The sequence below is a fragment of the Syngnathoides biaculeatus genome, chromosome 6, assembly GCF_019802595.1.
Source record: "Syngnathoides biaculeatus isolate LvHL_M chromosome 6, ASM1980259v1, whole genome shotgun sequence".
In the NCBI taxonomy this organism is placed as follows: Eukaryota; Metazoa; Chordata; class Actinopteri; order Syngnathiformes; family Syngnathidae; genus Syngnathoides; species Syngnathoides biaculeatus.
Window position 1 is genome coordinate 18,776,091 of NC_084645.1, and position 21,957 is coordinate 18,798,047.

The following is a 21,957-nucleotide window of genomic DNA, read 5'->3' on the forward strand; positions in this document are numbered from 1 at the left end:
ATTCAGACCTAAATTAGGTACAGGTTTTCTCTTTCAAATGATAAGAGCATACCAAATTAACGTACTTATTGTACTTACTCCACAAGAAAGTGAAGTGATTTATAGGTGTGTTGTTTGGCATGGATCTAGCTGACGTTTAATAATTTTCCCAGGAACACCTCGGGGGGCAGCTGGCTCACGTCCAGTCGTGCATTTTTTTCAGTTACTATACAAACCAGATTCCTGTGATAGCAGGATTGAAAACATGACACGCCGAGCTGAAATGTGACCAGAAAACCCCAACTCGTTTCTTTCATTTAACAAACTCGTAAATCGTCCGACCTCGAAAGGAAAATCATTAAGTAAAGTGGAGTCACACAAGATAGACGTTCCTGTCTTTCTTTTCAAAATAATGAAACATTTAATTTGTCATTGGCGTTAGTCCCAGGAGTCCTTGAGGGTATGCGTTCAAATATATGCAAATTATGGAACTCATTTATGTGAAAACAATGGCCAAAACTGGAAATGGCATCTCTCTTGTGACTATTCCTAAATGACCTGCAATGTAGTTTTATGTTGATAAGTCCCAACCGGAATGGGTGTGCCTAAATCAGCTGCCCTTGCTAAAGAAAGTCTTTGCCTGAACACTTAACTAACCCGGAACTTTAATATAGACGGAAAAAAAGCACACCTCGCGCGTTTAGTCCTGTTTTATACGCCGCTCAGACTTTTGTCTTTCAATAGTGACTTTTAAAAGCCTGACTTTGCGTCTTTTGCGCAGAGAACAGAGCGCTGCAAATGTCCCTCGCTGCGAGGGCAACGGTTCCAGCGGGAGAGAAGCCCCCTTCGAACGTTCTCTAATCAGGTAGGACGCGTTTTCCTCGTTTACATACACTTCTTCTAACAAAGCTGTGCTCGGAATCCTCTTACACACGGGTTAATATTCACGTCGTCTTTAATGGCATTTTCTTTTCATTTTCCCTGTACACAAAAGTTAACGGCACAGGTACAGCCACACAACTTTAACCATACAAAACCGCTACAATTAGAAAAATAAATTGCATTCACAAATAAAACTATATAAACAACAATTGTTTTTTTTTCTTAACCTTTAAGAGTATGTTGAAATGTGTAAACGGCTTACTCCACGTTAGGACATTGTTACGATTGTGTTTTACTTTGTGTGGGTGGTGGTGGCCTGTCAGGTTAAACATTTTGGGCAGCTGAGAGACCCCCCCCCCCCCTCCCCTCGACAAACACGCACACACCAGGGGAGACGGTGGGTTGGGGGCGTTTCGAGACGCTTGTCCACCAGCGAACAAAAGGTCGACAAAGAATTACTTGTGGCATTATGTTTAACAAAGCCAACTGGCCACGGAAGAATTCACCCACACGCACTGACTGATGCTGAGCATGTCGTTTTATATTTAATGGTCCTCAGAGTAGGTTGTGCAGTAGCTGTCGTAAGGTCTTATTGTCCATTAATGATGCGACAAGACCTGTGTAATCCGATGCTGACCTAAATAATACGTCCCTTGAAATGACAACACTTTAAATATTTTAAGATTTAAAACGTTACATGGGAAAAGTGACAAAAGTAATCCTAAATCCAAAACCTTTCTCTCCAATCTATTTGGCAGGAGCTATTTTATCATCCTTTAAAAAAAAAAATAATATATAAATATATATATATATATATATATATATTTGGTTGGTTGGTTGGTTGGTTGGACAATGGCCAGGTCTAATGATGAATACTGTCCATACATTACATTGTTTTATCTACAATCTAATGTGATCAAAATAACAGAAATGGCACAAATCTGGTGAGTCAGGAAACTGCTTACAGCATTCGCCAAACCTGTTTTGATTTGCAGTCAAGCTCAGGCTGAAGTTTATCCTGGGCCATTTTTTGCAATAATGGCATAAGCGTGTGTGGACAGGCAGGCCAAGTGTGCGTTGTCATCAGATAGAGGAAGATTTTGTTTCAGGAACATTTAAATTTCTGGAACGTTTGTACCACCGTTGTCGGAGCAAACACTACCGTTGCACGAACATTTATTCTGTTCATCTATTTTCTATACAGTTTATCCTGTTCAAAGCCACAAGAAGCTGGAGTCTTTCTCAGTACACCCTGGACTGCTCGCGAGTCACGGAGCACATTCATTACATTAATCCCGCAGGAACATTCTTTCAAGTAACATTTTGCTGGACAAACAATTCTTCTACAGAAACATTAGTTCAGCAACAAGAATATTTATTCTACTGCTGGAACGTACCTTCTTGAGCAGGAACAATCCTTTCTCAAGAGTATTGTGTGGTGCCCGAATTTTTATTCTGCTACAGGAATATGTATTCTTTTACAAGAACATTCATTATTCTGTAAAATTATAATTCCACTTCAGGATCAGTAATTCTGCTCCAGTTCAAATCTTCTTAGTAAATAATGTACCGTATTCCACTTTAGGACTGTTCCTGTGCAGGAATATTCATTCTCTTACAGAAAGATTATCTGCAATTCTTTTGCATTCTTGTAATTGACGCAAAATATGCTTCCCTCAAAACAACACCATTTATTTACAGAAAATGCTTTAATATATCAATAAAAGTGAACTGCAAGCAACTACAGCAGGTCCAAAAATGTTCATCCACATCCCCAAATCTTTTAATTTTGATCAAGTTGAAGACTCCATTGAAAGTGAATCCAGGAAAGATATCTAATACTCTCTATTCTAATGAAATCTCCCCAACTTCCCCCTGACTGTCAGATGTAATAACATTTTCATCAAGTGAGTTTATTAAAGTCATAGTAGTTGTATACATTTTTAGAAAAATGCCTCACTGTCACCCAGTCTCACACCTTGCATTGATTGGTAAAATTGTATTCCAACCCAATGATGCTGATTTTTATGGAGAATCTGAATATGTGATAAGCGGTTGTCCGCTGACTTGAGACATGCTGGCCCTCATGTGCCACTAGACCTAGTTTGCCACTTTTTGAGATTGATCTTGTTCATAAATTGCTCCAGAACAATCCGATTAAAATCTCTTCCGGGTTAAGGCGGGCATTTTATTCCAGTGAGTTGACCTTTTGTTGCAACTGCTCATTTAAGTTCCTCAACACTCCCGGTTGTCCTCACTAAGCAGCCAGTGTGAGTGATTCAAAACAAATACGCTGCATTTGATTAAAATGAGGACAATCTGACTATTTAAGATGTTGCCTCAGGACGAGTGAAGTGAAATGAAGACAGTCGAGTCGATTTGTGGTTTGTTTTGATAGGAGCTGCAATAAACTGAGAGGCAGCTTTCTTTTCCAAAGGGGAGTCGTGGTATGTGAACTATCCCAGAAAGCGTGCAAAGGGCGGAGTCCATTCATCGCTCTGAACACAAGCAGGCACAAGTTTGAACTCCTCTGTGTCGTCATGACTTCATGAGGGCTTAAGAATTTGGATTGGCCTATGGATCTACTGAGAAGGAAGGATAGGGGAGTAGGAGGCAGAGTCAGTGGGAACAACAGTTTCTTCTGTCCCCTGAGGGAGTGCTGTTTGAAGATTGAGGAGGAAGTGTTTTATCATTGGCGTGAGAGTGTGACTAAGTCCACGCAGTGAACGCACAAACGGTTGAAAGTCGGGTCACTTTTATGCAGTGTACCATAAATGCACGATAAAAGAGGAACATAACTACCGCTTTGTACTGAAAATGATAGTTGCATGGAACTCTATGAGTCATCTGCGAGGTAACGAACCTTTTCTTGAAGGGAAACTAGCTGAACATTCATTTTTAGCTCTTTTGACAGTATTACCAATGAACTTCATGTACAGTAACCAGGGCAGTCTTTCTCCATCTGTCACACGCAATACTTTTTCCCTTTGTCATCTTACAGTGTTACCCAAAACTTAATTTTTGATCTCATTTGTTCTACTTTGTTTGTATGTATGGTTTAATTGAACAGTTCCCAATGTGGTGAAATTTTCATGTCAATAGCACCTTTGGAAATATATTTAATCAGAAAAATGGTGACGTGTTAAATACTTATTTCAGCTGCTGTATCATACTCTGAATTTAAAATGCAATGACCCGCTATCATTTATATAGATTTTCTAGATATGTATTTGTTAGATATCCCTCATCACTCCCGAAGGAATCCAGTATATTCTTTTCCTCGAGCAGGGAGGTGCTACTAGTGTGTTTGAAGTGTCAATGTGTTCTGCATTTTACATTAGTTTTTGGTACTAGCTGGATTCCTCTTCTGAGTTGTTGGGTTGGGCGGGCTGTCGCTGGTTGGCCCACCTGTTTCGGATTTTTGGATTCTGTCGGTGTGGTATTTTCTACCAGGGTCTTTTGCTTGTTTTCATCTCAACATACACAGTTGAAGCCAAAAGTTCACGTATACAGTACTGTGCAAAAACACATTCCTTTATTTTTCTCACTGTCTAAAGACAGACAAGATCAACAAAATTATTTAATTTTGTTAAATGTCACAATAATGAGAAGGACAATTTCATAGGAGAATTTTAGATTATAATCTTCACAGTCAAAAGTTTACATATACAAAAATACTGTCTTTAAAGAACATGGGGAAGCCCGGATGATGAGGTCATGGGTTTGACAAATAATCTGCGTCCTCCAGATTGAATATCACTCCCCTCGGTAACCTGCCAAAATGGTTCAAAAGTGGCTTGAGGATAATAAAGTCAATATCTTGGAGTGACCATCATAAAGCCCTGATCTGAATCCCATTGAAAATTTGCGAGCAGACCTGAAAAAGCATGTGCGAGCAAGGGAACCTGACTCCATTACACCAGTTCTGTCAGAAAGAATGAGCCAGGATTCCGGCTGAGTACTGTCAGAAGCTTGTGGAAGGTTACCAAGAACCTTCGACCCAAATCATGTAGTTCAAAGGAAATGCTACTAAGGAAATGCATGTACACTTTTGGCCTCAAAGAAAATAATATAAAATTCTCTCTCATTGTGGCATTTAACAAAATTCAATAATTTTAGGGCGGCATGACTGACCTGAAACAGGAGCAGTTAAGTCTGATTTTATTTCAGGTATTGAGACAAAAAAAAAAGAAATGTTTTTCCACAGTGTATATAAACTTCTAGATTCAACTGTGGCTAACATGGCATCCACACATAGCATCTGCCTCGTTGAATACGTTTACGCTAATCTGTCATCTTTTGTCTGACTCTATCTGCATATGTAGTGCCCTCCATGTTCACACTGAGACACTGCAGTCAGGTAAACCATGGCTTCCAGAGCAAGTTCCCAGTTTTGTTTTCCTAAAACTCAACCAATGAAGGCATATGTGAATGTTACTTGAGGCACTTTGTGAAAAGTACTAGATTGCGATATGTCATAATCTATATTTCAAATTTCGTCCATATCTCAAAGTACGACCTTATATTAGAGTCCTGAGCCTTACCCATTTACACGATCTACCATTCTGAGCCAGAACTGATCTGCCATGCATATTTAGCAAATGGAGTATAGTTGCTGCTTCTTTCTCGATGCAGTGTGTCAGTGAACCATTCCCTTTACGAAATGGAAACTATAGTTAAGGGTTAATTTGAACTGAGCAGGCCTTTAATTTTGCAGGAATATATTTAACAGCCAAGGACAATTCATATTACAACTGACACTGGTATGCAGGACTAATATGAATATCCTGTATGCTCAGTACTCTTCCCAGTCATAGTTATGCCTAATGAACAGAATAGTAAGTACCATTTAAGTGGTAAACTATTCAAAGCAGTTCTCAGTGAAGTGCAGTGCTATACCAATGCAATAGGAAAAGCTTGATAAAGCTTGATTCTTGAATATTTGCTGAGATTCTATAGGTAACACCGCACAGCACTTTGTTTTATTGTTTCTTTTTTTTTTCTGTATCAGTTATCGTGGCGGATTCCAGAGGTGCCAAAATGCCGCAGCAAAAAGACATAGTGAAAATAGCCATCCAGATGCCGGGGGCTTACCCCCAGCTCATACGACTTGACCAGGTAATACACACACTCACTCTCCTTACACAACGCTTCATTGATAATGTTGATAGAGTCTTAATATGTATAGAAGAATTCAGGGCTCCTATGTACACAGGCATGGGAATCATACAGTTTAGTCGATTCTCTTTAATTGAGTTTGTAAGATTTAGGGGATCATCTCTTACAGCCTTACCAGTGTTAATATAGATAATAATCAAGATACTGGTGCATTGATGAGTACTTTTTACATTACGGTTGTTCATTCTTTTCAATACGTGATCAGGACACGATCAGTCAAACTCGTCCTAAGGGCCCAGCTGTATCTTTCCCGCCATATGTTTCTGGTCCACGCATGGTCGCTGCCACTAATAACAGAGCAGCCACGGGGTGTACCACACACTCTGACAACATTTTGACTGCTTGACCGCTGGGCTGACCACTAATAGCAGGATAGCTGAGTGTCAGACATGGTAGAAGTCTGAGTTGTATTTACGTGCACACTACGAGCAAGTAACAAAGGGCAAAATTGTTCAGAATGCACAACTCTGCTACAAATGTCATGTTTTTATCTTCATAGCAGGGTAAATGGTAATAGCATATTATATCGTGTATAATATATTATTGTGGCACGGTGGCCCAGCTGTAAAGCGTTGGCCTCACACTTCTGAGGGCTGGGGTTCAAATCCCTGTCCTGTGTGGAGTTTGCATGTTGATCCCGTGCCTGCGCGGGTTTTCTCCGGGCATTCCAGTTTCGTCCCACATCCTAAAAATACGCTTTCATTGGAAACTCTAAATTGCCCCTAGGTGTGATTGTGAGTGCGTCTGTTGTTTGTCTCCATGTGCCCTGCGATTGGCTGGCAACCAGTTCAGGGTGTATGCTGCCTCCTGCCCGTTGACAGCTGTGATAGCACTCCCACAAACTTTGTGTGGATAAGCGGCTCAGAAAATGGATGGATGGATGGATGTATATAATGTGTTGTATTTGATTTATACATAAATCTGACTGAGGCATTTTCTTGTCTGTGAGCAGAAAAAGCCCCTATCTGCAGTTATAAAGGAGGTCTGTGATGGGTAAGTTTGTGTTGGAACCATCTTTTGTCATTTATGTTGACTACATTCTAATCATAAGTTGTTTGCTGTACGTTCTGTACGTGAAGCTGGAATCTCCCAGGTCATGAAAACTATGCGCTTCAGTATGCTGACGGAGTGCAGACATACATCACTGAATCGGTGAGTCGATAATGAAAGTAATTTTATCAATGATTGACTGAGTCACTCCTCAGATATAAGGCAGAACATAAGACAGTTTTGTACTTCTGACAGGAAGCAGTTTGGATTCCACAAATGTGTGCTTGGCTAAGTACAGCGTGGAATAAATTCATCTCAGACATTGAACATTCTTGATGATGACTAGAACAGAAATAATGAGCTAAGTTCTCCTGGATAAACAGACATTTAAAAAAAAAAAATCCACACTGCAAATCTTTCAGGACTGTAGTTACTTCTAATGTTTTTGTTCCTATGGTTTGGTGCTTCCTCATCAAGGTGGGTCAACACGGTGAAAGCATTTGTGTCTTGAAGCAACTGTGCACTCTTCTTTCATTGGCCAGTCAGTAACACACTGTTACCTCATAGTCCAAGTGTGCTTCAGTCTTTCTTTGTATGTCTTTAGAACCGTCTGGACATTAAGAACGGCTGCATTCTGCGTCTGACTAAGGCACCGGTGAGTCTCCATCCACTCGATTCTCAGTCACACTCCCCTTTCACATCACACATTCTTTTAGTGACCGTTTGCAACCTCTCTACAAATGAGATGCAAGTGTGTGACTGTCAGAAATGTCACCAGAGGTGGAAAGTTGTATTTTGTGAGAAAATTTTCACCAAGTTTTTTTCTATGATGGGGAATGAAGGGGCGATGTGCCGAGGACTTGTTTAAGGGCATCCAAAGCATGGACCTGGGAGTACGCTGCGATTCGTTGAAGCAACTCGCCACCGTTTCCACAGACGTGACTTTCGCGCAGGAGTTCATCAGCCGAGATGGACACCTCCTATTGGTCAAGATAGTGGAGGACTCAAGCGAGTTAGTGCTCCCTGTTTTGTGTGTGCTTGCTAAATTTTTTCAACCGAGCATCCTGCACTTGAAAGGTTCATTATGAATATAATGTATTTGATGTGGGGTGGCATGGTGTACTAGTGGTTAGCATGTCTGTGTCACGATTACCGGCAGTCACAACATATGCTCTAATTCTTACTGAAGCTGTTGGATGGGAGTGAGTCCAGCGAAGTCAAGTTATTCCAGACCAAACTCTTGTAACTTTGAAACGGAAACGGTCATCTCTCGAAATTGGATGTATGGAGTTCTCTGAAATTCCTTCCATTTGTCCATTTTGTTTAGCAGGTGACCTTAGTGAGAGGCAATTTACAGTTTGAATTGGTCCCCAACCACACAGAGTAGGATATAGACAGACAACTATTCATATTTATGGACAATTTATAGTCTTCAATTGTTAACCTGTAAATAATCCAAGCAAGCATTGGGAGAACATGTGAAATCCACAAAGGATGGCTGGAGCCATGCTTCAAACCCCCATCGTCAGAACTGTGCGGCAGGTGTGCTAACTACTAGGCTCACCGTGTTTCCTTGTCCAAAACCGCTGAAATATTGTCATCCAGATGTAAATCAAGTTCATTTAATCTGTATGTCTGGTTTCGTTCACGCACATTCATTTCCTTTTATGAATGATTCAGGAGTGTTCTGATCATGACCCACACACTGACAGCATTCATGGAGCTGATGGATCACGGCATAGTGTCCTGGGAGAACCTCTCATCGGTCTTCATCGAGAAGGTGCTGTGATTCGGCTGCGCAATATGTTCCGTTTAGTGACCTTTGTTGTTTTAACGAACATATTTTTGCCGTATTCTTTCTCTCTATTCAGATAGCCTGTTATGTCAACACCAAAGTGGCTGATGCATCCATCCAGCAGGTGTGCTTAGACATCCTGGAGAGCATGGTCCTCAGCAGCCACAGCCTTTTCATGCAGGTCAAACAAGTGGTGACCATGGAGAGGCTCATTGCTCACCTCCAGATGTGTGTAAACATTGACTGACTTGAGCGTGAGGGCAATCATAACCATTGCTATTGCTACCGGTAATTTGAAATGTGAAATGTCGCTTTTATGCGTTTCTTCTATCCAGGACTAATCAGCAGATCCAAACCAAAGCTATGGCTCTTCTTATGGCTCTGTTGCAGACAGCCGGGGATGCCGACAGACAGGTTCTGCTTTGGTTTTTGGTCTCTTATAGATTGAAAGTGATGTGTGGAACAGCCGTTGTGACCCAGAGTAATAATGTACTAGGCAGCAGATCTTATTCTGATAGGTCATCTCTTCCACTTCCTCTAGACAGGCAGCCAAGTCTTTCACTGCCTCAACTTCTCTGTCATTGTGCAGTAACAGTTTGCCCATTCAACCGCCTGCCTCCAATTCTCTCCCACTCGCTTTGTTTTACACACACAATCCATCTTCCTTATCCCGGCAAGGAATGAGTTCATCACCAGAGGCCATAGTTTTGATTTGTTCAACAGTTTTTCTGAATGCAGTGTTTAAAACAAAAAAAAAAGTTATAACAACAATGGAAGAAGTTCTTTTTTTTTTCTTTTTACCAGGAAATGTTTGCATACCTGAATAAGAAGAATCTACGTCAGTACATTTACAAGGTAAATTTCATTCTTGGAAAAGATTAGCAATTCTGCGCAACCAACTTCTGCATTTGGCAAAAAAAAAAAATAAATGCGATAAAAGGATGTTATTTTCAAACTGTTGTTTTTCTTCCACACACGCGTCTACGTATAATACATAAGATTACAATTTATCCTCCTGGTTTATTCACAGTATATATATATATATATATATATATATATATTTTTTTTTTTTTTTTTTCTTAGGGTGTCCCTAATGCTCCGTATGGTTTTATTGTATTGTGTACAGAGAGTATGTAATCAGATCATTTTAAATTCTTGTCTAACTGTTCTGATAAAGTAAGATGATGGGGAAAATGACTTGTTGTTCCAGAATATCATCCACAGTTCTGGTTCAGTCCAGGATGAGATGGCCCACTACCTCTACGTCCTGCAATCAGTGACGTTGAATCATTTGGAGCCACGGATGAGGACTCCACTGGACTGTTACAGCCAGGTCAGTCACATCGACGATATAGTATGGACAATTAATACATTTTTATTTACTTTATAGACGAGCACAATGAATATGACTGAAATGGAGATTATTATCAGAAATGTTTCACAAACATTTGTACCAGAAGAATTGAAGCTGTTTTATGCCTATAACATTCATTTTTAGATGGCTGATTTCTCAAACGCATTTGTAGTCATAAATGTAACTGTAGTTTTTTTGTCAATCTCCAAATGCATCTACAGTTAACCATCTATTTACACTTGGACCTTTGATTGTTTCTCGTTAATAAAATACATGTTTTTTATTTGTCGTGATATTGTATTATGTTGTCATAGTTGACAATTTTATAGTGATTAGATTGACGGCACCAAATCAGTTATTTTCTCTCCGTGTTTGAAACTGAAAGTATTTTATTATTAGATTGCGTTTACATAGACGCGTATGCACACAGTAAACGTACAGGGTACGACTCGTTACTTTAGGAGCAGCGAGACATCCTTCACAGTCTGCGGCAGGCGGCTTTCGAGACAGAGAGTGAGAACAGCCTGAGTCACGAGAGGCGACGTTCTCTCTGCGCCAAAGAGTTCAAGAAGTTGGGTTTCTCTGTAAGAGTCAGCCATAAAATATCTAACTGGTCCTCTTGTCGTCATTCTAATATTTTGCATGTTCCACACCTCTAGAACAATAGCAACCCTGGTCAGGACTTGGTGCGAACGCCTCCGGGCCTTTTAGCATTGGACACCATGTTTTATTTTGCTGCACGCAATCCTGATGCCTACAGCAGGGTGAGCATAATTTTGTTTCCCATCACAAAAAAAATCTGACACCGTAAAAGAAAATATCTACTTGTCTACTGTATATGTAAGAATCCATTAGGTTTTGACAAGAAACCTTTACTTTGAATCTTGCACGAGACATTTCGAATGATTGTTTTCACGTTTTTGATCTAGTCACAAAAGGTTAGCATGATTGCAAACATATGTGAAGGCTGATCTATTAACCAGGTGGACTCTGGATCGCGCCTGCCAAATGGGCGAAATCCCTACTTGACTTATGTCCCAAAATAGCTTTCCATTGCATTTGAGGATTTTCATAGACACGATGATTGGTGTTTCACTTAGAGGTGACACTTGCGTCATATTTCCCCTCTGTCAGTTTGTCCTGGAGAACAGCAGCAGGGAGGACAAGCACGAGTGCCCTTTCGCTCGGAGCAGCATCCAGCTCACGCTCATCCTGTGTGAAATCCTTCGCATCGGAGAAGCCCGTCAGTCTGCCATCAGTTCTCCTCAGCTTTCCACCCCAATAAATGTGGACAGCGATTGATCGTATACCTCTTTGTTTTTTTTATTTTTAATCAAGTCATGTATTTATTATTTCTATTTGCCTATCGCAGCATCAGAGACAGGCTCAGACTACCACCCAATCTTCTTCAGTCAGGACCGACTGCTGGAGGAGCTTTTCTGCGTGTGTATTCAGCTGCTCAACAAGACATGGAAAGAGATGAGAGCCACACAGGAAGACTTTGACAAGGTGGAGTAGAATTGAAAAGTCTGTTAAAACAAGATTGTTACAACCACTTTCTTTTCATTTCAAATAGATCTTCCAAACTGACCCATGGTTAAAAAAAAAAGGAAAAAAAACAGACATAAGTATTTAAAACAATATACATTTAACAAACATATTTCCAAAATTTAAGTTGCATTTAACATTGTTCAACACGATTATGAATGACAATAATTTGCAAAACATATCTAATATTAATGATAGTTGAGCTCACCAACAAAAATATCACAAAAACTAGATGCATTAATTTGCTGTAATTACTGCCATATACTAGACAATTACCATAATTTGCTAGTCATGCTCACCGTTTTTGGCAACCTTTCATTTTTTTTTTTCCTGCATAACCTGTATAGCTTCAGAAAGAAATTGGAAATCTACCGACTTTATATTGTCATTGTCTTTTAATTAGAGTTCAAAAGTATTTTTTTTTCCAACTTAGCTATTGTAATTTCAAAGAAAAAAAAAAAGTAAAAATAGCATGTGCAGTGAAAATGCCACCTAATTAATATTTGTTTGTGCACCCTTTGGCAGCAACGACAGTTCTCCATGCATTTTTTTTTTGTATTCACCTGTAAGGTTTTCGCAGCTCTCAGGTGGTGTTTTTTCTCATTCTTCATTTGCAATTCATTCAAGCTCTCAAAAAGTTGCGATGTTCTTTTCCCCAGTGGCACATTTCAGCTCCCTCAAAAGATTTTCAATCGGATTGTGATCAGGACTCATTGCCGGCCGTTTTAAAACAGTCCATATGTTCCTTTTCAACCATTCCTTTGTGCTTTTCTCTTTTGCCTTGGGCCATCCATAAAAATATTTAGGTTTCCAGTAACCCGACTGACCGCAAATATTCAAAAGTTAATAAAATTGCCAAAGTTGCCATTTTATTTATTTACTTACTTACTTACTTGCTTGCTTACTTACTTTATTACACAAAGGAGATGTAAGTCTGGACAAGGGAAGTAACTATGTGTGTGTGTGTCAACAATAACAACGTGAGACAGCTTTGAATGTTCAGTAGTGCTTGTATTCAGACACCACTCCGCACATAACGCCGCGCTTCCACATACGCTGCTGGAACAACCCATTGAGCAGAGGGTGGGCACTACTATTCCTAACAGTAACCCTGGTTCTGTCTCAAATATGAACCAATCTGGAAGTGATTTTCTGCATGCTGTTTGCTTTCTCGCTTATTCCAAACGGCGAATACATTATGAGTAAAAAGTTGAGAAAGGTGAGCCCTTCTTTAACACTCCAGGATGCATTCAAACAAATTTCCCGGAAGAATTTGGAAATGACATGCGGTCTGAGATAAAAGCACTGCGACTTGCGCAAACGCACAGTGGCCTCCGATGCGAATGTTCTCATGATTTTGAGACATTATTACAGTTCTATCCGGATCTTAGGGTAGTGATTTTTCATTTGAGGAATAATGCCGATGCTGAACGGCCCAAAATGGATGCATTTGTCACTATGATGGCATCTGCCAAGGAAAAGTCAAGATCTTTCCTTCCTGTTAAAAAAAAAAAAAAAAAAGCATTGGGAAACCACGGCCTTTTTAACGAAGTCCCGGAAGAGGTCGATTGAGCCAACGCCTCGTTCCCAAGTTCAATATCTAAAGAAGACGTTATGTATGTTATCCAGGTCTGCACATCAGTGATTTTAAATCATTATTGGGAAGTAGAAAATGTGAAGAAATAAACATTTATATAATTTATGGCTAAAACGTAATCTACATCAACACACTGAATATATTTATTGGTAGTGTATGGGCCAAAATATTTGCAGAATATCATGGAGTGGACCTTTGCACACAAAAAAAAAATTCCGACCTGCCTACCTTCTCATTTTTTTCCACTCTTGTTACCGGAATCCAAAATATTTTTATGGATGGCCTTACACTGGGGAAAATATTTGGGTTCAAAATCTCTTTATGATTTTCTGATTTTTGCGATTCCTCCTCCAGGACCTGATGTTGATGAATATTTTTTTTTTGTATCAAACACAAGTTCTGTATCGAAAAATGTTTCACATTATTCCTTTTCATCATGAAATGTTCAAGTGTCAACTTGAACTTCATGGGTCCCAGCAATGGTGACCATGACTGTGTAATAGCAAATATTAGCATTAATTCTCATAGCGTTTACAATTGTTACAAACAAAACGAAACAAATCTAGCGGCAGACTTTTGCACATTTGCCTGCTTTTGATGGCAGAGGTTAGCGCAGCTGTCCCTAATTTGTACGCAAATGTCTGGGTACTTGTGCTTATTCAGAATCTCCAAAAATAAGTATGTTATGTTAGGTGTGAGTGCGGATGGTTGTCTGTCTTTACTGTATGTGCTGTGTGATTGGCCTGTGACCAGTCCAGCGTGACTTTGGGCCTCTCTCCTTAAATCAACTGGGTTAGGCTCCAGCTGACCACTATCCCTAATGGGCACAAGCACTCATCCAAAATGTCTGTATTTATTTTGGATTTTGTTAGTTTTCAGAATACTTTTACGTTTTCCTTGGTAAGGTCCCAAAACTAAAGAATAGGATGCACATTGCGCAATCCAGTCAGGCAGATGTTTGTTTGTCTGTTTTGTGATCAAACTTTTTTTGGTGCATTTTAGATCATTCATACTAAAATTAAGTAGGGTTGAAGTAGTTTAAAGATTTGCTTTTATTTGGTCATTTGACCTTGATACATCTTTTACGCCAGTCTTCACCCCGTCACTCGCATGCATGGATAACCACAGAGGGGCCTTCCAAGCTCATTGTCATGCTCGTATAATGGTGGAGGTTGGAGCCAAGTTTTAAGCAGCGGGGGCCCGTCCTCAAGAGATATTGATAATCTGCCTGCTCAAATCATCCTCAAAGACAAAGCAGCTGCGCTTTTGTCCTCATCTGCATTTCCACATCACCCGCAGCCGTCCCGTTCCCACCAAGCGCTCCCCGGTCGGCCATAAAACTCTGATGACCCTTTGACCTTTTTAGGAGTGGGCCCCAAGGCCCCACGGGACTGGCCTTTTGTTTTTGCCCACAGCTCCCAACCCGGGGCGCTTTGGGCCAGACACAAAGCGGCATTAAGTGGACAAAGGGAAGCGTGTAGGGCGGCATCAACAGAGGGAGAAGGAAATGAGGAAAAGGCAGCTCTCTGAGAATCAGCAGTAATTAGACAACAAGAAAGGGAATAACAAAAGTCTGGCAATAAAAAGCTCTTCAATGCAAACATGGGTACTCCCTCCGCTCTGGGCTCCTATTGGCTGACGGGTTGGATAGTGGAGTGGTGGGTGGGTGGCGGGGATTGCATGCGTGTGACACTATCAGGGTGTCTGTTTACAAAATAGCCACCCAAGCAGGCCTGCGCCATGTAGATGATACAGCCTCTCTCGACACACACATTGAAGCTTGGACTTGGAAGATTTGCTCATGTGTTAAGTAACAATGGAGGTAAGGTGGTCGTCTTTGTCATTTGAGCAACTTTATCAATAGAGTTGGTATATAGTTTGATCATCCTCAAAAGTTTTTTTTTTAAATTAAATGTGACATAGAGGTCTTTCGTAGTCATTGTATGAGAAAGTTCTAATTGAGATTATTTTGGTCACTCTGTATACAATTCAATTCCCTGATACCCAAACTGTCACCCACCTGATTCGAAAGCTTCTATTTTGTGTATGCAATGTAAAAAACAAAACGAAAAAAAAAAACTGGTGGGGGTGCTGCTGTCACGTTCCACTTTAGTCAATGAGTGTTCACAATCAGTCCAATTGGGTGTGAACAGCAATGATGTAGGTCAGAAGGGAGGCATGACAAAGTTGGCAAGCTCATGCGCAGTACATATTTCGACGTATGTGTTTGCAACCTCGTCAACATTTTTGTGTCCAACGAACGTCAGTGCTCACTTACATACATCATGGCTGCCCAACAAGTCAGTGGCACATTGGTCGGACAGCAAATGTTTACAACTACCGGATTCTCAATTGCCATTTAACATTATTTGATTCAATTTCTTCCTACAATATAAAATTAAATTTCAAAAAGCTAAAATAAAAACTAGTAGCTGTAACATACTAATTCAGATTAGAACAGAATTGGTCAAATTGTTTTACACACTAGGCAGATTTGATAGAGCTCAACCCCAACAATAAAGTCTGTATGCCAGTCACGCCCACTGGCCTGTTGAGATACTTAATTAAGTTCTGATAGAACTAATTAAATTACTTTTTTGATATGAATAAGTTTACTTAGAACCAAATAATTATAAAGCACCATCTGGTGGATTCAGATCCAATCTCAACTTGCCCTGCTGGCAATGTTATTTTTTTCCATTATACTTTTTAAAATTTTTAAATAGAGTAAACCCATTTTAGCTACTGCGGCTAACCCCCTATTGCTACTGCTCAATGAAACATCAATTTTAGGACTCAATGATCATCGTAATTACATTTGGCCAATGATTGTGAAGTAGGTTAATAAAAGGTTCCTCGCTTCATTGATTGCCAAACGTTCTGGGAAATTGTCGGGGGATGGGGTGGGGAGCAGCTGTCTGTTAGCTCGGAACCTGCAGTGAAGAAAATAAGTATTTCAACACCCTGCTATAGTGCAAGTTCTCCCACTTAGAAATCATGGAGGGGTCTGAAATTTTCATCGTAGGTGCATGTCCACTGTGACAGATAATCTAAAAAGAAAAACCAGAAATTTATTATTTTTTTTAAATGATTTATTTGTGTGATACAGCTGCAAATAAGTATTTGAACACCTGAGAAAACCAATAATAATATTTGGTACAGTAGCCTTTGTTTGCAATTACAGAGGTCGAAGGTTTCCTGTAGTTGTTCACCAGGTTTGCACACACTGCAGGAGGGATTTTGGCCCACCGCTCCACACAGATCTTCTGTAGATCAGACAGGTTTCTGGGCTGTCGCTGAGAAACACGGAGTTTCACCTCCCTCCAAATATTTTCTATTGGGTTTAGGTCTGGAGACTGGCTTGGCCAAGCCAGAACCTTGATATGCTTCTTACGGCGCCACTCCTTGGTTTTCCTGTCTGTGTGCTTTGGGTCATTGTCATGTTGAAAGACCTAGCCACAACCCATCTTCAATGCTCTGACTGAGGGAAAGAGGTTGTTCTCCAAAATCTCACGATACATGGCCACGCTCATCCTCTCCTTGATACAGTGCAGTTGTCCTGTCCCATTTGCAGAAAAACACCCCCAAAGCATGATACTACCTTTCCCCATGCTTCACAGTAGGGATGGTGTACTTGGGATGGAACTCAGCATTTGTCTTCCTCCAAACACGGCTCGTGGAATTATGACCAAAAAGTTCAATTTTGGTCTCATCTGATCACAAATCTTTCTCGTATGACTCCTCTGTATCATCCAAATGGTCATTGGCAACTTAAGACGGGCCTTGACATGTGCTGGTTTAAACAGGGGAACCTTCCGTGGCATGCATGATTTCAAACCATGACATCTTAGTGTATTACCAACAGTCACCTTGGAAATGGTGGCCCCAGCTCTTTTCAGGTCATTGACCAAGTCCTGTTGTGTAATCCTGGGCTTATTCCTCACCTTTCTAATTGATCATTGAGACCCCACGAGGTGATATCTTCCGTGGGGCTCCACTCCGATTGAGATTGATTGTCATCTATAGCTTCTTCCATTTTCGAATGATTGCTCCAACGGTGGATCTTTTTTCACCAAGGTGCTTGGCAATTTCTCTGTAGCCCTTTCCAGCCATGTAGAGTTGTACAATTTTGTCTCTGGTGTCTTTGGACAGCTCTTTGGTCTTGGCCATGTTACAAGTTTGTTTGAGTCTTACTGATTGTATGGGGTGGACAGGTGTCTTTATGCAGCTAACGACCTCACACAGGTCCATCTGATTCAGGATAATAGACACAGTGGAGGGGCACTTTTAAAGGCGGACTAACAGGTCTTTGAGGGTCAGAATCCTATCTGATAGACAAGTGTTCAAATACTTATTTGCAGCTGTAACACACAAATAAATCATTTTAAAAAATCATACATTGTGATTTCTGGATTTTTCTTTTTAGATTGTCTCTCTCACAGTGGACATGCACCTACGATGAAAATTTCAAACCCCTCCATGATTTCTAAATGGAAGAACTTGCAATATAGCTGGGTGTTCAAATACTTATTTTCTTCACTGTATGTCTTTTGTTTTTGGAAAAGCCAAAATAATAAAATAAAATACAAGTTTAAACTCGTATGATTGAACGAGGACAGCATAGAGTAGTTGATTAGCGTTGATCCCGCCTGCTGGATCTCAGCTGTAGGGTTAGCGCGTTCTCCTTGTGGCCTAGATGAAGGTGCGCTTGGTGTCGTGCAGGTGATGCAGGTGGTGAGGGAGCAGATCACACGCACGCTGTCCACTAAGCCGACTTCCCTGGAGCTCTTCAAGAACAAAGTGAACGCTCTCAACTACAGCGAGATCCTGAAACTGCGGCAGACAGAGCGACTGCACCAGGAAGAGACTCTGGCGCCGCCTGTTCTGTGAGTTTGCCGTGGCAGCGGACTGCTTCTGTGTCAGTGCTCCTACAAAGCCGAGAAGTAATCGGAAGCATTTACATCAATCCTGAATGGACGTACGGTGACATTTGTTCGACTTGTCTTTATGATCCTGAGAAGAAAGAATGAAGTTATGAACTTCATTGGTTCAATTTCAAGAATGACAAAGTTGCGTTTGTGTGTTTCAAGTGAACTGAAAGAGCGTCTGAAGCCTGAGCTGCTCGAGTTGATCCGTCAACAAAGGCTCAACAGGCTGTGTCAGGGGACCATGTTCCGGAAGATCAGCAGTCGGCGCAGACAGGGTGAGCGACGCAGACATGCGCTGAAGAGTTTTGTCAGTGTTTCCGGAGACGTTTATCTTATTGGCTGTTCCCCGTTTGGCCCCAGACAAATTGTGGTACTGTCGTTTGTCGCCCAATCACAAAATGCTGCACTACGGCGACATGGAGGAGGACTCGGAAACGCCACCCATCGAAACGCTGCAAGAAAAAAGTGAGTGTGGGATGAGTGCGTGTGTAAGACCGACAAGGTTGCGTGCAAAGTTATTGAGGAAATATGGAGAGCCTTAAAAAAAAAATGTAATATGATGGAAAAGTTTATTTCCATAGTTCCATTCAAAAAGTTAAACTGTCATAAATTATGGATCCAGGGCCCACAATTGAGAGAATCATTTCTTCATTTTTGGCATTGCTGCCCCTCATTTTCCTCTTTATAATACCTCAGAGATTTCAAATGGGGTGTAGATCCATCAATTTGGCACCGTGATGTATGGGCATCCAACCGGGTTTTGCTGCTTCCTGCTGGAAGACGAGATCTGCATCTGCATACAGATTCTCAGCAGAACGAATGGTGAAGTTCTCTTGAAATTTCTGGTAGACTGTTGCGTTTACCTTGGATTGAAGAAAGCAGAGTTTACAAACACCCATACTGGGCATTCCAGCCCAAATCATGATTGACTGACTGGATATTTCACACTGGACCTTAAAGGTCAAGTGTCACGCCTATAAACATTCTAAAATAGATATTGTAATGAAAAATACCTATAACATTATTCACTTCAATGTCCATCCAAAAAAATAAATATGAGTGTGTCAGCCATGCGCAAAATTGCAAAAGTATCATTCTACATCCAAGTGGTCGCCATATTGGCTGAATCTGCTGTCTGTCGGACATTCGCCATTGAAAACACGCTGTGCCACCTACTGTGGGACACGGAAGCTCTTTTCAAAGAAGAGAACATTTCACAATCGAGTGAAGTGACCGTGGCAATATTACCCTATCATTTCGAGACATATTTTGATGATATGTGGATCACTTCTAACAACAGACTCCCAGCCAGTAATGTATGAGCCAACCCGGCTCGTCCGAAGCTGTGCTCAGCGCCAACGGGTACATCGACACATTTAGCACCCCTGACTTACATGGCCTTATATTTTGAGAGGATTACGTCCCCCAACCCCTCTAAACTATTACCTTTTTTTTTTTAGTAGCTGTATGGACACCTACCTGTCATTTGGAACCCACGAAGCTCTCGTCCTTTGCACCCGTGCAATCCATTTTTCACGACGAACCGGGTCTTTTTGAAATGTATGAAGAATTAATCCACCCTCCCGAGTGTTCAAGCGATGCAACGAGCCGGCATTTTGGCTAACACGACGAGCTACCTTCCCGGAGGTAAAACTAATAGAAACAAACGAATCCACTTGAGGGCGGTCTTGCCATGTACGTCACTTCCTGCTTCTCAATCCCTCGGGAGGATTTTCATGGTGGGAGTTACAAAAAGTGGTATGCGTCAAAATCATATTTTATGGTGAAAAAAATGCATGGGTCCATGTCGGCTGCCGTTTTAACATTAATAACATGGTAAAAATAATGAATTTTAAATCAGTGGCCCTTAAAGCTTGGGTTCAGTTCTTTACCCATCATCCTCCAAACCCTCACTTCCTGATTCTTTAAGGAAAGCCATACTTCACTTTCATCTTCTAATTGTGGGCTGTGGATCTATAACTTTATGAATGGAATTATGGGAATAAACTTTTCCATGCGTCACTGAGGGCGTAGTGGTAGACACACCTGACTTTGGTGGGGGTAGCGTGGGATTGATTCCCGCTTAGTGATTGTGTCGATGTCTGCCCTGCGACTGACTGGCTACCAGTTCAGCGTCCTACCTTCCGCCTGATGTTAGCTGGGATAGGCTCCAGTGCGCCCGCCCTTCTGAGGATAAGCAGCTTGGAAAATGGAGTGGAATAAGCATTTCCATGATATTGTCATTTTTGGGAAAGCATCTGTACTGTCCAATAAATGATGATTTGTGCTTGTTGTTTAGTCCCGGTTGCAGATATCAAAGCTCTGCTGGTGGGCAAAGAGTGTCCTCACATGAAGGAAAACAAAGGAAAGCAGAACAAGGTGAGCAGCTCGTCATTCGTCATTGGCCACTCATTCCGAACCACTGACTGGGCGCCATCAGATGTGCTGCGGGAAATTCTCCCACTGCATTTAAATGAGCAGATTTTTTTTTTTTTTTTTTTAAACTATCAATAATGTATCTTTGGGAATCTTTCTGTGGCAGTGATGTACATTGACGTGTTGTCATTCATATATCAGAATAGCTTTTTTGTTTATAGTTTGTTGATCAGATCATAGTTTTAGTTTTAGTATGGAGTGAACTCTTGTGATTTAGTAGTGCAATTCTGCAATTGATGCCCCATTTTTTTCTATCAGGCAAGGCCACTGGCCTAACTCATTTTCTTTTGCTCACGTCTTTGCCAAGAAATGCCACAGGATGGCACCAAAGCAATGTTTTCATATTAGACATGGCTTTTGGCAAGAGGACTAAAGTAACAGTTGTGCTTCTGCAATAACAAGAGGATCGGTTCCCGCAAAAACAAAACCATTAATGTAAATGTGTATAAAATCTCCAGTACCTATTTTGTTTTTTTGCTTGGTGTACTGAGATTTTACCAAAGTCTTGCAAACTGCTTGAGGCCTCACTCAAGTGTCATATGCAGGAGGTGTTGGACCTGGCGTTTAGCATCACCTACGACGTGGAGGAGTACAGCCTCAACTTCATCGCCCCCTCAAGGACTGATGTGAGTCCTACACATAACATCACAGTCGTCATCATCAGCTGTCCACTTAGAAACTGTCTGTACGTGTGCCAGTTCTGCCTGTGGACGGACGGACTGAGCGTCCTCCTGGGCCGGGAAATGAGTAGCGAATCCATGCGCAGCGAGTTGGACATCCTCCTCTCCATGGAGATTAAGCTTCGCCTGCTGGATTTGGAGAACATCCCCATCCCGGAGAATGCGCCCGTGGTCCCCAAACCACCGAGCAACTACAACTTCTGCTACGACTTTAGTCAAACTGAGCAGTAGAGGGCGTGACACCGGTGCGTGTGCCTGTGTAAATATACAGTGTGTGTGTGTGTGTGTGTTTGATTGTGTTTGGGGTTCTGACTGACTTGCAAATGTTTATGAGCTCCTACTGCTGCTGTGCTCATCTTTAACATCAACACAGCTTGACTGAACCTCACAATTTAAAGTGCAATTTTGTTTCTCAAACAATTTGTTCCAAAGTTTTTCCACTCAAATGAATTAAAATTTACCGCGTTTTATGTAAAAGTGAAAATAGACTGTAGATCTTATTATAGAGTACAGAAGAACCACTAAAAAAAAACAAAAAAACCACCTGTGCTTTAAATTTCCTAAATAAATATACTGTGTTTTGCAATTAT

The 21,957-nt window shown here is 41.0% G+C and overlaps 1 protein-coding gene across 1 annotated transcript; it reads left to right on the top strand.

Annotated features, from left to right (window-relative positions):
- The first annotated feature begins 760 nt into the window (after positions 1–760).
- elmo3 (engulfment and cell motility 3) lies at positions 761–21,611 on the top strand. Its single transcript, XM_061823784.1, has 21 exons — positions 761–844; positions 5,873–5,979; positions 6,992–7,032; positions 7,119–7,191; positions 7,634–7,684; positions 7,872–8,041; positions 8,710–8,809; positions 8,901–9,052; positions 9,160–9,238; positions 9,629–9,679; positions 10,035–10,157; positions 10,640–10,762; positions 10,838–10,942; positions 11,313–11,421; positions 11,551–11,687; positions 18,046–18,209; positions 18,414–18,526; positions 18,612–18,716; positions 20,551–20,630; positions 21,233–21,313; positions 21,386–21,611. The coding sequence occupies exons 2-21, from the start codon at positions 5,902–5,904 to the stop codon at positions 21,596–21,598; spliced, it is 2,148 nt and encodes a 715-aa protein (XP_061679768.1). The 5' UTR covers positions 761–844; positions 5,873–5,901; the 3' UTR covers positions 21,599–21,611.
- The last annotated feature ends 346 nt before the right edge of the window (positions 21,612–21,957 follow it).